This window comes from Myripristis murdjan, chromosome 10, assembly GCF_902150065.1.
Source record: "Myripristis murdjan chromosome 10, fMyrMur1.1, whole genome shotgun sequence".
Classification (NCBI taxonomy): domain Eukaryota; kingdom Metazoa; phylum Chordata; class Actinopteri; order Holocentriformes; family Holocentridae; genus Myripristis; species Myripristis murdjan.
In genome coordinates this window covers 8,001,610-8,017,870 of record NC_043989.1, presented here as the reverse complement: position 1 = coordinate 8,017,870, position 16,261 = coordinate 8,001,610, and the positions used below count along the sequence as shown (strand labels likewise).

The window sequence follows — 16,261 nt, the reverse complement described above, 5'->3', positions numbered from 1 at the left end:
TACAAGACACCAGTGCACCAGTGCAATACAAATATGTAACTGGGGTTTATTGGCACAATAATGAATTGTGGACTTAACTTTATGATATGACTTTATATTATGACGGATAACTCATGACCTCCAGTATGATAACCATAACACTCCACTATACACATGCAATGAATTACACATTGAGGGGGAAAAAATAATGCCTAACTTATTTGTTTTGCAGAAAAGATAATCGGGTTTATTGCAGCTTTGGAGCATGTGAGTCCTCTCGCTGCAGAGACGATCTACAAATCTGCTCTTGCGCAGGTACAGCACCGTGTACATCAGCGCCCCGCCGCCGCAGCGCAACTCTTGAGGCCCGTCGGCGTTGATGTTATGAGACGTATTTTGTAAGGTATTTCGGCTCAACATTTGTTGACCAAACGGGCACTGGTTACACAAGCTGTGCACAAGAGACGAGGTGCCGGCCTCCTAACGTCACTTGGTTTGAGAGTTAAGAAAACACAAATTAAAATCTGCTGTTTGCTGGTAAACTTGCACTAGCCGAGGGACTCGCACAATGTTTCCAGCGAGCAGATACTCAATTCAAGGTAAGTTAACAAACGCCAGCGCGCTAACTAGCTAACATTCAACCGGCTGCTTCGCTGGTCATACTTGTCAGCTGTTAATATTGTTGTCAGGTCTGACTACACCGCTTGCATATTAGCTGTTTTGTTAACAAAAGCCAGCTGCTAAAGAATGTGCCACCCTGTTTTAGCTTCGCTTTGGTCGGCTTTAGCATGCTAGCCAGACGTTAGCATAGTCAACAGTAAACCCCATTTGTGTTAGCATCAAGCTAAAATGTAGGTTAAAGTTGAAGCGAAATATAGGTCACTCAAGAGGTGTCCTTGTGTCTCGGGTTATGTGTGACATCTCTGCTTTTTTCTTAAACATTTTCAAGTGACGTTAGGTGTCAGTTTGCACCTTTAAAACAGCCGCCATGGTGCGTTTTGTTGTTATAAAAGGTTTGTGTCTTCATCGTTGAGGTTTAGCAGCTAGCTGACACGCTGCTACAGCTGCAGCCCCACTCACTGTCTGTGACATTTGCTTGACTTTTTCCCAAGTATAACGTTACATAACAGTTTTGACTAACTCTGTTTCTCACATGTGTTTGAGCCCAGGTGTTTTCATGAGCTTATTGGTCTTGTTTTATTTCACCTGCTCAAATTTTCTTTCTTTTGTGTCTGCATCATGTATTACATCAGTGTGTTTAAGCCAAAGATATTATAATTTTGTATTATTCAAAATGTTATTATGTTAAATTTTTGTTTATAATTCAGGTTAGTTTCAGCAGAATGGGCTTGCTTGTTTCAGTTCTTTTTTAAAAATGTTTTACTTTTAATTAGTTTCAGCATTAGTTTTAGTAAGTTCACACAACAGTTTGTGAATACAGTTGCCTCACAAACTCAATAAACATCAGCACTAATGCCTCCACATGCGTGTGTCAATGAATTTGACCCAACTGATAAAGACTAAAACATCTGTAAGTTTGACTTATTTTATTTGGTTTTGTAAGTACACATCCATTTCAGTTTTACTTTTTGTTTTTTATAAAGTCTAGTTGTTATTTCAGTTAAATAAAATCTTTTCCACATGTAGTTTTAGTCAGCTATACTAACCTTTTGTTAACTTAGCTGTAACGAACGAGAGCGCACTTTGCAGGATGCAAACGCTTGCTTGTCAGTGTAACGGGTCCTAACTGACGTCTGGTCTCTCTTCAGCCCACAGGTGTATCAGGGCATTGAAAACAGTCCCGGCAGACCATGCTGCCCCTCAGCTGTACACGGTTGTACACAGACGGACTTGCTCTTCGGTCACAACACCCCGAATCACAACACACTACACCATCCACCCTCGGGATAAAGACCCACGATGGGAAGGTAAGACAGTGCATCAACAAGTCGGCAACTTAAGCAACATAGATCATTGCATACTTTTGTCAGATGTTTAGATTTTGTTTACAGCCTATTAAAATGTGGTGAACAGCAACTCCTTTCCTATTTATTTTCATTTGTGGCTCCTCTGTGTATCTGTATGCCTTGACTGCTTCTTGAGTTCATACCTTTATTGCCACAGGTCTGTAGACAATCTTTTACAGGGTATTATACAACCTCTGTCTTACAGGTTTTCAGTAATGATGTACAGGGTGTGTCAAAATCCAAGATCCTCTTGTGTTCGTTTTTACAGCCCCACTATAAACAGCCTCACTGTGCCAAATGGACATTCTGCAGTTGTTGATTTTTTGGGGTTGTTTTAAATCACTTCTGTGCCAGCAAGTCCCCTCCCCCCTAAGTTTCATGCAGCTGAATAACTGCTCTTCGGTAATAGCACACCACATGCCTATGGGTTTGCACTGTATAGACTGTGCTGCTTAAATCAGTGTGAACTTGGAGGGAAAAGACATGGAAGGGAGACTTTCAATCTCAAATGAAGACTGGGTTAGAGTCCTTGCCCATCAGTGATGTCTGGGCTAAATAAATAAATAAAATGAATGAATGGGATTTTTGGCCAGTTAATTAAATAAAAAACTTTCAAACCTATAACGCTTGTATCTAAAGTGTTTTGCATTACCCACAGTCCATACTTAAACACTTGGCTGCAAAGTGAGGTATTGAATAAGGAGCTTGGAGACTACCGTCAACTAGAGGACCTTGCTTCCGGCCCTCCTGTCAATTAGCATGTTGGTGTTTTTTTTTTAACAAGTTACTGAATCCTTACTTGTTTCAGGAGCATTGATCTCTAGCTGAGCCTGTGCTTGAACATCCTTGTAGAGGGCCATGAGAGAAAAGAGAATTTCCTATGCAGTAAATACTAATTAATAGTAAATACTACTAACCAATTAAAATGCCCTTTATCAGTTGTTATTTTGGGTAGTTCCTCAAGGAATAGGACTGGAACCAGGCTTGGCTCACTAAGCTAAGCTGTATATCTCCTCTTAATGTAGAGCCTAATTAATTTAGGACACAGAATTCATATCTATTGTTTGTCAAGTATTTGTTTTTGAATATATGCTATTTTTTGGTTTCCTCCCAGGGGTTGAGATGGAGAGGTTTGCTGATGAGGCGGATGTGGTCATAGTTGGTGGTGGTCCTGCCGGTCTTTCAGCAGCCATCCGTCTGAAGCAGCTGGCTAATGAACAGGAGAAGGAGCTGCGAGTGTGTCTGGTGGAGAAAGCCTCTCAGATCGGAGCTCACACACTCTCAGGAGCCTGCCTAGAGCCCAGTGCCCTCATTGAGCTATTTCCTGATTGGAAGGAAAGAGGGGTAAGTGTCTCTCAGTCAGCAGGATGGGAAGCTAGCAATCATTTCTTAACGTTGGTGTTATAAACTAAGTACCATACATGGTCTGGCTAGATGGTTCAGAAACCAGACAGTGATGTATCTTGTGTTGCTTGTTGTGTTGCCACTTCTAATTGAAATTTGATTTATTTTCTTTGGCCACATTGTGCTTCCTGTTCGACAGACTTATCTAGTCTAATCAGGGTAAACAAGCCAAATTAATGTACAGGGCAGTGAGCTAGCCCAGTTTAATATGTTTTTTTTTTTTTTTTTCTCTGACAAAATTTTAAATCAGAGTGATTTGTTTTAAAACTTCTTTGCTTGGTATTGTACCCTGGGAGCACTCACAGAAGAACAAAAAGGCATGTCATACATGAAAAGGAAGGCATTAAAAAAAGTGTCACTCTGGCTTCAACCTTTAGTGTAGTAACTAGTGATTATTTTTTCACTTTGGACAGACTTGGTTAATTTAACAAAGTGACTGGCAGACTGAATAGATTTACCAGCAGTTGCACAAAATCACCCTCCTTTGGTAGGTGTCAGTTACCAACGCTGTCAGTCAGTCAGTTGGTCGCAGGCATAATAAGACAAATCATGTGTCAAGGGATGTACTGACTACAACCCTTTTGTAACAAACATGCTCTCAAGTTTTTTTTTTTCTTTTTCTTTTTTTTCAGCAGTGCCCTGTTTCACATTCATTCAGACACAGTTACAGTACAGTTCATCCATTCATATCTGCGGGGTACAGGGTGCAGGGTGTTGGCATTAAAAAATCTCACAGGTTTTCAGACAAGCACCCTAGCTAGCTACATGTGGATGTGAATGTTAATCTAAGTGTATAGGCAGAGCCTCATAAAGTCAAACTCTGCCACTGCAGAATAACAATACACATTGTGCTCTTACCCCAGGCACCTCTGCACACTCCTGTAACCGAAGACGTGTTCAGCATTTTAACAGAAAAATACAGAATTCCTGTCCCAATGTTGCCAGGTAAGAAGAGACTGGTTTCTTTAGTGGAAGTAAAACTGGTATAATTGTTTCTTTAATTTGTGAGCTGCACTTTTGCTCTGGCCAGGTGTTTATAAATTCTGCGTCTATTACCGTTAATACTTAAGATAACTTGATAATTATCGTTAAGGGGAAAACATACTCCAAACAAGGTGTATGGGAATATACAGTAACTGACAGTTGGCTCTGATGAGCTGCATGCACACCAAGGAAACTCAACAGCTTAATGTTTTGGGCTTGTCTGTAAACAAGGCCTGATGTAAACAAACAAGTTGGGACTTTTTCCTGTCTTTCCTACTCAGGCGCCAGTGTGTGTGAGCATACCCTAGTATTACCATACCATAAAATATCTCAGTGCAGGGTCAAGAGCTGTACAGAATGGTAGTTTATTCGGTCGGCCTGAATAAATACACTATAGCAGGGAAGACTGTGAGAAGACTGCAGAATTCTGTTGAATGTATTTACATTTAGACATCCTGCTGTTATTTATTGATTGATTGATTACTAGATCAAAACAACCATGTCCAGACAACAGATGAATTCAGATATTCTTTGTAATAGAGAAGTGATATATAATAAAGTAGACCACATATGACTTTTTTTTTTTCGTTTCAGGTAAGAGTTTTTGTACATATTAAAAATCTTCTCAGAAGTTTGTAATAGTTTACACTTGGCATAATAGTAACGAATAAGTCATCATGATACCTGAAGGCCGTACCATATCATTGATCTTAATAGGGAAATTCTCTTTTTGCTTGTCTTGGTCAAGGACACTTCAGCAGTGCAGAGCTTTGCTGAAATGTGTGAACGAGGGTTTTCCAGTTGAAGGCACCACTTGGTCACCTCATTATTCCAGTTCGCAGTCAGAGGAGCCACTGGAAATGCACAAGCACTGACCTGACATATGACTTTTCCTTGGTGCCTGCAGGTTTGCCCATGAATAACCACGGAAACTACATAGTGAGGCTGGGGAACTTTGTGCGTTGGCTGGGTGAGCAGGCTGAGGAGCTGGGAGTAGAGCTGTACCCTGGCTATGCTGCAGCTGAGGTAAGTCTGCCTTTGAAGTCTTCTCATGCTGCCCTTTTTTCCTTTTGGCAAGTCAAATATGAACTTTATATCATCAAATATAATCACATATGTATGTTTTCTCTTGTATCGAGCATATCTCTCATTATGGTCTCATTTTGACAAAACTTTGAGGGATGATGCAGTTTTTTGCAACATGTTTTAGCATTTAATTTTTTTTTTTTTTTTTTTTTAAAGATGAAAACAGTTATTTTAGTAGTAGGTGTTCTGATTTAAAGTGCAAATAATGTCAATATATATAGTGAATAGAAAGTTTTCTTAAAGAAAACAAAAAAAACAAAAAAAACAAAAAAACAAACATGATTTCTCTTTGATATTTCACCTCTCAACATCTGATCATTATGCCTATCCTTGATCTTTCATTTTCATTCATTTTCAGTGTGTGCTGTTCATTGTGCAGTCAGGGCTGATGATGCATCCTTCTCTGTTAGACTTAAAGACTCGAAGTTCAGTCCAGTTGAATGTTTTATGGAAGGACAGATGTGTCACCAGCTGTTTGTTTTGGGAAAAACAGCAGCAACACAGACAAAGCAGTGTACACTATGCTGTTTTATGATGCTCAATCAGAGAATTACAAAAACAAAGAAAAGGTTGGAGAAGCCTGGTGGTTGAAATGATTGCCGGTGTGATTTAAGGTCAGTCTTTTTTAAATTGAGTTTATAGTTTATTCATATTCAAAACAGCCCAACAGATCTGTCAGGACTAATAAGTAAATGAAAAAAAAACTCAATAACTCAGTAAACATGGAGGTGTGAAACATTTTGGCACTTATTCTGGTGTTTAAGAAATTCCACCGATGCAGTTGCTGTAATGAAAAGATTAGCATCAGAATTCCAGAAGCGAAAGGCTTCAGCTGCTGCAGCACTGGTCTGGTTTTGAAGAAACTTGATGATGCGTGAGTTGATGCATGTTGTTACTGTTTGGTCCAAGAGGTGCCTGCATCATTCATAAAGGAAGTCATGTTCGTTTGTCTTGTCAGTCTGTGACTATAAATAAACATATACCCTAAAGGACCTCGTTTGGTATTCTTGGAGTTCAGTTTCCTGATTGAAGCCACAGACTAAAACAAATGTGATGTGACCGCCACACATTTACCACGCTTCCCACAAACAATATGCTTTGTATTTCTGGGTGCTGACTGTGACCGCTGCGCTCTTTAGGATCAGTTGATTGTAATTGCTCAACTGATACATCTATTGTACGCAACTATGGATAACAGAGCTAATTGGAAAATGTTAAGTGTTTATTGTAGGAATTGTAGCATGATGAACAAGGTCAGTGTTTCCATGTCAGCTGAGATGTTACTATATTCGTGTTCCATGTTTCCCCAAGCTGGGAGAGTAGATAAAATTATGTTAACAGTTTTTTATGCGTTAATTAAAGTGGGCCATGTCTCAGTTGAGTTAACATCACACTTTGCAAGGATGCACTTGTTCAGTAATTGTAATTATGTTGATAATCCTGTCTCAGCTTCCGATTTACCCCTTATCTGTTTCCTTTGTTAAGGTTTTGTTTCATGAAGATGGAAGCGTAAAAGGAATCGCAACTAATGACGTAGGCATCGCCAAGGATGGTTCGCCGAAGGTATTCTCAGAAACTGAGTGAAAAATACTGAGCCAACAATTTTCTTAATTGCTCGCTGCATGGAAATTAAAAATAGAGTTAATTTTATACAGGACTGTATTTTATATGCATATAGCATTCAAGGATCTAAAGAGTTGATTAAACTGAGAAAAGCACAAGCACATGTTCCAGTTCTTTGAATTTCATCGAATTTCCATTAGTGCTATTTTAATGATCTAACTGGATTGTTATTATATTACATTGTATACTAATATATTCAGCTGATTCCATTTTGCCGCTTACCCCGTTCTTCCTATATTTCAGGATGTCTTTGAGAGGGGAATGGAGCTCCATGCTAAAGTGACAATGTTTGGAGAGGGCTGTCACGGCCACTTGGCAAAGCAGCTTTACAAGCAATTCAACCTCAGGGAGAACTGTGAACCCCAGACCTACGCCATCGGCCTAAAAGAGGTAGCCAACTTGGCCCACCTTCATCCAGCTAACCAGAATGTGACCTGAATTTGATTTCCCCTTGATGTTGTTGATTGGTCATTTGTTGGCAGTGAGAAGAGTCAGTTCTGGGTCAGGAAACTAAATTTTGGGGGAACAACTTTTTTTTTTTTTTTTTTGATTAGACTGTCGTTAAATTTTAAGCTCTAACAGCTCAGAAAACATCAATATTAGATACAGTACCTGGTCTAAGTTGCTCCCATGCGCATGCACACTGAGACGTGTGATGCTGATCATTAGTGCAGTTAGGAGGTTGGAACTTGTGTGCCAAGCGAAACCGAGCTAATTGCTATAGCTAAGTTTGGCGAGGTGTAGTATTTTCTGGAAAGGAAGCAAGCAAGCATGTGATTGGACTTAGATTGCAACCTTTCCTTGAGGTGATAGGTTTTTTGATTCATCCTGATTGCATTTTAACAAATGAGATCACACTGCCAGGAGCAGTGCATTTCTCAGTGCCTTTGGTTTGGATCAGACCCTCTGTGTATAATGATAGGTTGTCAAAATTATGAAAGTCATAAAATGGACTTAAATTTGAATTTATTAGGTCTTAATGTAAAAATAAACTTTATCTGCAACTCCCAGCACACTCACTAAGATCCCTAAGGGCTTGCTGTTGGGTCTTCAGAGGTGGAACTAACAAGACAAGACCTTCCATTTTTGAAGTTAACTTTTTTTTTTTTTTTTTTTTTTTGACTTGACTAGGGTCAAGAGCCAGGCTGGAAATCCATTAGAGTTTCTGGGGGGACTACTTAATGTTTTCTGTGCACTGTTTCTATTTTGTTTGAAACTAAATATACCTGATGAAAGTAGTTTGCATTGTGCTTGTGTTAATGTTAATTTTTCTGGTTTTTTTTTTTTTTTTTTTTTTTTTTTTTTTTATTAGATTTTCATTAAAATAAGAATTCTCTCTCTTGCTCTTACTCTTCTCCCTCTTTCTCTCTCTCTTTTGCTTCTCTCTCTTTGATTATTAACCATCTCACTGTCTCTGTTTTTTAGGTGTGGACGATTGATGAGAAGAAGTGGAGGCCGGGCAGAGTGGAGCACTCAGTGGGCTGGCCGCTCAACAGGAACACATATGGTGGCTCCTTCCTTTATCACCTGAATGAAGGAGAGCCACTGGTGGCCCTGGGCTTTGTGGTGAGTTGGCGCACATTCAGGCTATTGGCTGCTGATGTAAACAAATATGACCGCTGGGCATCATGATGCATTTCCTCAGGGTCACTCTGAGCTTCTGATGTTTTAATGCAGCCTGGGGAGATTCTGCATTTTATGGATGTTGCTGGAATTCATTTTGTGCTACTCTGTGAGTACAATGAATGAGGTGTGGCTACAATGGATTGAAAAAAAAACAAAACAAAATATGCGTAAGCAATGGTTAGGGTTTGTTTTCATATTTTAATTCAGATCTGTAGTGCAGCTCCTCACAGTGAAGAAAGGAGCAGTTGCACAAAATACCCACATGGGATGAAATCAGAAAAACCTGAGGATGGCTCTGGGAAACACTGCTTGTGTTCAGCAACTAATGATATTTTAAATCAATTTGAGCATGAAATTTTGTTCTTTCAGTGCCAGTTTTTCCTTGCTGGAAGTATATTAGTCACGCCGGCTGGCTGAACAGAATGAACAGTGAATGAACAGAATAAACTGTCTGCACACTTGATGTTTTCTTTTTTTGGAGGAGGAGGAATTTTACACGTCAGTTAGATTACAATACCGAAACAAAAAGAAGTTTTCCATTTTGTTTCTTCCCATAAACCCACGCAGCCCTCTCACACTCAGGAGGGAAATAAAAAATAACAGCCACTACAATTAGGGTAACCCAGATGGCAGCATCGATTTTAACGTGCATACCTTAAGTGCTGTGTGTAAGGCTTTCAGTTAAATTTTAAATGATCAAATATTGAGATCACTCAAGTGAGCAACAAATTATCAAGAATGAAAGATCCTCAGGGTGTTTTATCCTTGGTGTGTATCTGTGCACCAAGCCTAATTAATTTAAATTTAATTGGTGTTTCGAGGGGATTTTGATTAAAGAGGCTGACATTTTCCATCCCTAGGTTGGCTTGGACTACACTAACCCCTACCTAAGCCCCTTCAGAGAGTTCCAGCGGTGGAAACACCATCCCTTTGTAGCTCCCACACTCGAGGGTGGCAACAGGATTGCATATGGAGCCAGGGCCCTGAATGAGGGAGGAATCCAGGTATGTGTATGTCACATTCAGGATGCATTATTCAGTTTGAGAATATTTGTATAGCACTTCTCAAGTGCTGGAAAACAAAAAAGATAAACACATTCAATTATTAATAGGCCAGTAATACTACTAGAACTACTACTCCTACTGTTGCAAAGTGCATTAGTGTTGCAAGGTGCATTACAAAATAAAAGTGTGCTATACATAAAACTTTCCATTGTGAATAAATATGATCAAAGACATGAACAAATAATGAGTAAAACCTGCACCACAGGATGTAATATTCACAGATGGCGACCATTTATTGGTAATAAAGGGAAAACTGTAGTGTCTGACTCAATTAAACTGCCTAATTTCTCTGTCAGACAAATTGTATCCACCCCATTAGCAATATTATGAAGCTTCATTAGACGTAAACATGTCAACAAAACTGCTAGAGCAAGAGAGCAAAAACAAGTTTATGTAAGTGTTTATTTTAGTGCAAGACTATTTAACCAATCCTTAATCTGTCATGCATGTTGTTGTTGTAGAAATGTCTAAAACTACAGTTTATATGGTCTCAACAATCTTGTATGTTTTTGAAAAAAAATTGAAAAGGAGAAATTGTGATCTGACAGTGTCTTTTGGATTGGTGTACACCTGTTTGTAATTTCAGGTATCGTGATTTAAAAAAAAAAAAAAAAAAAAAAAAAAAAGTACAGCGATACCAGCTCATATTTGATCAACAGACATCGTATCGAGCACAGATTGAATTCTTAAACCTGGCCAGGAGATCTGGTCTGGGGACAGTAGAGCACAAGGTAAACTGATCAAAAGCCCTCCCCTCTTCTCCAGTCTATCCCAAAGCTGACTTTCCCCGGAGGGATGCTGATTGGTTGTAGTCCAGGTTTCATGAACGTCCCAAAGATCAAAGGCACCCACACGGCCATGAAGAGCGGCATGCTGGCTGCTGAGTCCGCCTTCGCTAAAATCACAGATGAGAACCTGAACTCAGAGACCACAGGTAATCAAGAGCGTTAATAAAAGTGACAATATTGATAATATTCTAGTGTATTTCACTGATTCAGGTAAGACTGTATCTCAGTAAGGCCTACTTGCCAAAATTCAGAAACCATATTGGACCCATTCAAATTAATACTTATGTAGCATAATGAGAGCAATAACTGATCAGTTGATTGCAGATTTTTTGTGTTGATTAAAAGAGGAACGAAAACTTCATACATTTGATTTTCGGCGATTGTTAATTTTGCCAACAAATTTTTGGTTGAAAAATAGTCACTGGCATCCGTGTTTTGTTGCAAACTAGACGTATTGATTTTCTTTTGCAAGTAGTTGGCAAGTTTCAGCTTTAGAAATTCATTCAGTAGAGCAGTATTTTTAGAACAGTGTCCTATCATTTTACTAAATTGGCTAAAATGGATCACTAAAGTTATTTGAAGTGCCTCTTACTAAAACATGACAAAGACTAATATAAAATATTACATTTCATCAAGGTCATCTCAAACACTCAGTAAGTAAGTAAGTAAGTAATGTTTATTTATAGAGCACCTTTCACAGATAAAAATCACAAAGTGCTTTACAATAAAATAAAATAAAATAAAGTAAAGATAAAATAGAATAAAAATACAACAAAAAACACAATAATAAAAACACAGTACATATCAGTGTGAATAAAATACAACAATAAAACAACAAATATGTAAAACATAAAACATAAAACACACTAGTTAAAAGCCTGCATAAATAAAAATGTTTTCAGGTGTTTCTTAAAAGTGTCCACAGAATCGGAACACCGTAGGGAGTGTGGCAAGGCATTCCACAGTTTAGGTGCCACTGCCTGAAAAGACCGGTCACCTCTGGTCTTATAGTGGGTGTGAGGGACCACTAGCAATCTCTGATCTGACGACCTCATAGTACGGGCAGGTACATGAGGTGTGATCAGATCAGAGATGTAGGGGGGTGCTTGGCCATGAAGAGCTCTAAAAGTAAGGACCAGGATTTTAAAATTTATTCTAAAATGGACTGGTAACCAGTGTAGAGAGGCTAAAACAGGAGTGATATGTGCCCTTTTGTGAGTGTGAGTTAAAAGCCGTGCAGCTGCATTCTGTACCGTCTGGAGACGATCAAGCTCTTTCTTATTTAAACAGGTAAAAAGGCTATTACAATAGTCCAGACGAGAAGAGATAAAAGCATGAATGACCATTTCAAGTTCGGCTTTAGACACCATATCACGTAATTTTGCAATGTTCCTCAAGTGGAAAAAGCAGTTTCTAATTAGTTGTCTGGAGTGCTGCTCTAGCGACATTGCAGAGTCAAGGATGACACCTAGGTTTCTGAGGCTAGGCTGGACCGATGAGCCTAAGACATTACCAATGTAGATTCAGATTCTCTCCAAATAGCAAAATGAATGATGTTTTGCACCCCGGCTGAGTGAAGTAGATTATCAAATGTAATAGTAAAACAGAAAAGAAAAAGAACACACTTCACTGGTTGTACTAAACATGAATCTTTCAGGACTTCATGTACCTGAATATGCTGAGAACCTGAAGAAATCGTGGATCTGGAAAGAGCTGCATGCAGTGAGGAACATCAGGCCATCCTTCCACAACTACTTTGGTCTGTATGGTGGCATGGTCTACACGGGAATCTTCTACTGGGTCCTCAGAGGGAAAGAGCCTTGGACGCTCAAACACTGCGGTAAGTGTCCTAGAGCAGAGACGTTTAACAGCTGACTGGCAGGTCTTACTCTTTTATTTGGACTGAAACATTTCTATTTTAGGTATTAATGTGATCTAGCCAAAGAAGCATCAGTTAGTCAGATAATGTTACATCAGTTGTGAGCAGTGTAAAGGTCATAGCCACAGTGCCCTGACAACATGTGTTCATGTGTTGCTGTTGAGTTCATATTTTAGAAAAGTGCTTGGTTACAAAGGAAAAAATAGAGATGGGGATGCAGAATGTAAAGGAGCGCAGAAGGGTTTTGTACACTTAGCTGTTACTTAATGTTTAGTCTTTGATTGCAAAATTTATAATAAAAATTGTACATACATGTATTACAACCTTATTTACTATTTCCTTCTACTGAAGTGGAGTGACAGGAGTAAGACAGTAGTGTCCATGAGCATAGAGAGCAGGGAGGACAGTAACAGGAGGCAGCAGTTTAGATTTTGTGTGCTACTGCAGGTGTGCAGCTTAACCACCACAGAAAGCCTTTTTTTCTCTTTGCAAATATGAGCTCCTCTTATCTCAGGAGAGCAAATAAAGATTTTGTAACTCGTCATGCTGGGTTTGTCTCAGGCCTCGATTCAGCCCAGCTGAAACCGGCTAAGGACTGTACACCGATCGAGTACCCCAAACCTGATGGCAAGATAAGCTTTGACCTGCTCTCCTCTGTGGCCCTGAGTGGCACCAACCATGAGGGAGACCAGCCCGCCCACTTGACCCTGAAAGACGACAGTGTCCCAGTGGCCAGGAACTTGGCCATATACGACGGTCCTGAACAGCGCTTCTGCCCTGCAGGTAACAGCACAGGGATTAAGTCTTGCACACCATCCCTTGAGACCTTTGCACACCGCCGATGCAACTCCCAAACACCAACAACTGCCAGTGTTACATAACTTGTCTGTGCTCTGTGCCAGTATTTACCTCTGATTGTGTTAGTAGTTAAGAATACATGGAGAAATAATTGAGTGAATGTGAGGCAGTTGAGGACATTAGCTTGTTTTAAGCAAGGCTTTTCAAGCATAACTGACAGTTTCTCTACACTGTAACCCTTTCAAAGGCAGTATCCAAAGGCAGCCACCCGCCCAGACAGAATGAAGTTCAACTTTTGTTGATTGAAAGCTTCAAGAGTGGAAATGAGATCAACACAGGCAATTCATGTTGACTCCCTGTTCAGATCCAAACCCAGGCTGAGGAAAGCACCAGAGCTCAAGGTGGAGCTAGGTTTAAAGGTCATCAGACAAAACCAGCAGTAAAATACCTGGCCTGTCTGTATGCTGGGCGACCATCTAGGAGGAGAGGAAATGGTTGTGTAAGTGCCAGAGTCAAATTCTTGTCCAGAAAAGCTGATCTACTTGACGAAGATTGCCTCAGGCTATGCCAACCCTAAAGAAAAAGCTGCAGGTATCCCAGAATAAACTGGTTAGGGTGGTAATGGGCATGAATCCTCGGGAGCATATGGGGACGAGTCAACTTCAGGAGCTCAGTTGGCTGCCCAGACACAGCCCAGACTTTCAGTGGTACACAGGATAGTTGATGACAGGGCTACGGACTACCTCACCAACTATTTCCCTAGAGTAGGCAAAGCCGACAGCCACAGAACCAGAGCAAGCCTGGGTGATTGGCTCCCAATAAGGTGAAGAACAGTTAGATGTGCATTTATTTATTTATTTCTTTTGTTTTGGTGACCTGATGCAGGATTGACCCCTGATATAATTTATCTGTAATTATGTGTGTTCTTCGTCTTTATGTGCATATGTTTGTTCCACAGTCAAGGACCACAGTATAAATAAATCTGTGAAGTTATGGGTTAACATGAGCATATAAAAATGCATTCATTGTGTTACAATGTATTCTAAAACTATCAGATAAACTATTCGAAAAAAAAAAAAAAATACCCTCCAGTCAGATCTGTCTTCATATTTGTTTACTTAGGATATCAAGATAAATACACATAGAACTTTCTACCTAAAAACTTTGATTAATGCTGGTTAAGGATTCTGTTTTTCATACAACTTTGATCCAAATGTGTCGTTTTTAATAAATAAGGTGTAGCGTTCTCTGTGCCTGGCCACCAAGCCAGGTGGCCAGGCACAGAGTTGGCTGTGATTATTTCATTTCTACACTTCAATCAATCAAAAGCCAAACTTCTTTGTCTCTAGGCCAGTGGCTGCCTCTGAATTCTCTACAATCTCTGAAATTTAATGAATCTTCATCAGCCACTACATTAGAAACGTCAGCTGAGTTGGAGAACGAAGCTAGACAATTATCTGTGTTCCCTGCAGAGGCTAACCAAGGCAAAGTTGGGGAAATTGTGTTAAGCACGCCTCAAGCACAGTGATTCTAGCTGAAACGACGATGTAAATTTCTCTTAGCAAAGGGTATTAACTGTTTTGATAATTGGCTGGCATGGATGAACAGTTCCTCTACGAGTATTTGATTGCTCTTGGTGGCAAAAAGCAGTTCGTTGAGGCTTTCGTGACAAGAGGAACCCTTCACGTCCTTCACTTTCCAATTTACAACAGAACATAAACGTAATAAATTGCCTAATAATCTGCTCATCATGTTTCTGATGACAAGTCACAGTAATTGGACTCCAACTAGGACTGAACAATTGAAATATTATTGAAATTCCTTAACGGCCAAGTTCAATATCCAAATTGCAGGAGCTACAGCTTTTTGATACAAGTAAAATGTTTGACGAAATACCATCAAATATTGGGTGCTAGAAAGTTTGGCCTCCAAATCAAATCCTCCAAACATCAGAAAGGATATTTGTTGAGTGTAAATCTTTAAAAAGACAAATTTTTAATGATTTCTGCATCATAATTTTCATTTTCTCTGAGAAACTGTTATTCTAACTAAAATCATAAATCATATTGCAGTCACATTGTCTAAGAAATTGTAGTATGATTTTTGCATACCGTTCAACCCTAATTTGAACCCAGAAGTGAAAGCCTTGTATTAATATTAAATGAACCCCAACCATCAGGTGTACATGACTGTGTATGACTTGTTTCCCAATTAATTCACCTGCTTGTCACTCCCAACCCTTCAGGTGTGTACGAGTACGTTCCCTTGGAGACAGGGGAGGGGATGCGACTGCAGATCAATGCACAGAACTGTGTCCACTGTAAGACCTGCGATATCAAGGATCCGAGCCAAAACATCAACTGGGTCGTGCCAGAGGGCAGCGGGGGACCGGCCTACAACGGAATGTAAACATCCAGTGGGAGTGGGGTTGGGATTGGAGGAGCTCTGTTTTTTAATTTGTAGGGGTGGGTGGGTTCATATCATGAGGCCCCAGTGTTAGCTGTAAGTTGACTGTAAAATATTATCCATTTAAGGGTTAGCTGACAGCTAATGGTAAATGTGCCTAAGTATGAAACTGAAAATCACCATGTAGTGGTTGTTGGGCAAAATGTACAAAAAAAAAAAAAAAAAAAAAAAACAGAACATAAGCTGTTCAGGAATAATAATAAAAAAAAGTCTGCAATTTCTCACGGAAGTCTGTTTTTGTTTTGGAATCATACAACTTGATATTAAATTTTAAAATATCCCAAGGGCTTATTGAACTCCCATTACACACAAATAACCAAGACCTTGAAATTTAAATGAGAAAACTGTTGCAGTTAGTCCAGGTTTGGCGTCACAGCTGTTACTTGCTCAAGGTGGACAATATAAAGAGGCATTTCAGATGAAAGTGGCTTTTGTTTGTGTTTGTTTTGAAAATCATGATTGCTTGACCAACCTACATACTTGATATATTTCTGTGTTGTAAGCAGACCAAGCCATGTTGTGACCATGAATAGTATTTCCTTCAGAACCCCTGTAAATGAACATAAACTCAGAGGAGCTGTGCCTATGTTTAGTTTT

At 39.5% G+C, this 16,261-nt stretch overlaps 1 protein-coding gene across 1 annotated transcript; it reads left to right on the top strand.

Annotated features, from left to right (window-relative positions):
* Positions 1 to 298: 298 nt before the first annotated feature.
* Positions 299 to 15,889, top strand: etfdh (electron transfer flavoprotein dehydrogenase). Its single transcript, XM_030061795.1, has 13 exons — positions 299 to 578; positions 1,749 to 1,907; positions 3,061 to 3,290; positions 4,214 to 4,295; positions 5,242 to 5,360; positions 6,906 to 6,983; positions 7,287 to 7,433; positions 8,469 to 8,609; positions 9,530 to 9,673; positions 10,499 to 10,667; positions 12,179 to 12,361; positions 12,962 to 13,183; positions 15,444 to 15,889. The coding sequence occupies exons 1-13, from the start codon at positions 548 to 550 to the stop codon at positions 15,605 to 15,607; spliced, it is 1,869 nt and encodes a 622-aa protein (XP_029917655.1). The 5' UTR covers positions 299 to 547; the 3' UTR covers positions 15,608 to 15,889.
* The last annotated feature ends 372 nt before the right edge of the window (positions 15,890 to 16,261 follow it).

Bases quoted from the DNA above. Each gene is read 5' to 3' on its own strand.
- etfdh (XM_030061795.1), top strand. From the start codon at position 548: ATGTTTCCAGCGAGCAGATACTCAATTCAAG. The intron at 1,908-3,060 runs GTAAGACAGTGC...GTTTCCTCCCAG, and splicing joins TAAAGACCCACGATGGGAAG to GGGTTGAGATGGAGAGGTTT. The intron at 4,296-5,241 runs GTAAGAAGAGAC...TGGTGCCTGCAG, and splicing joins TCCTGTCCCAATGTTGCCAG to GTTTGCCCATGAATAACCAC.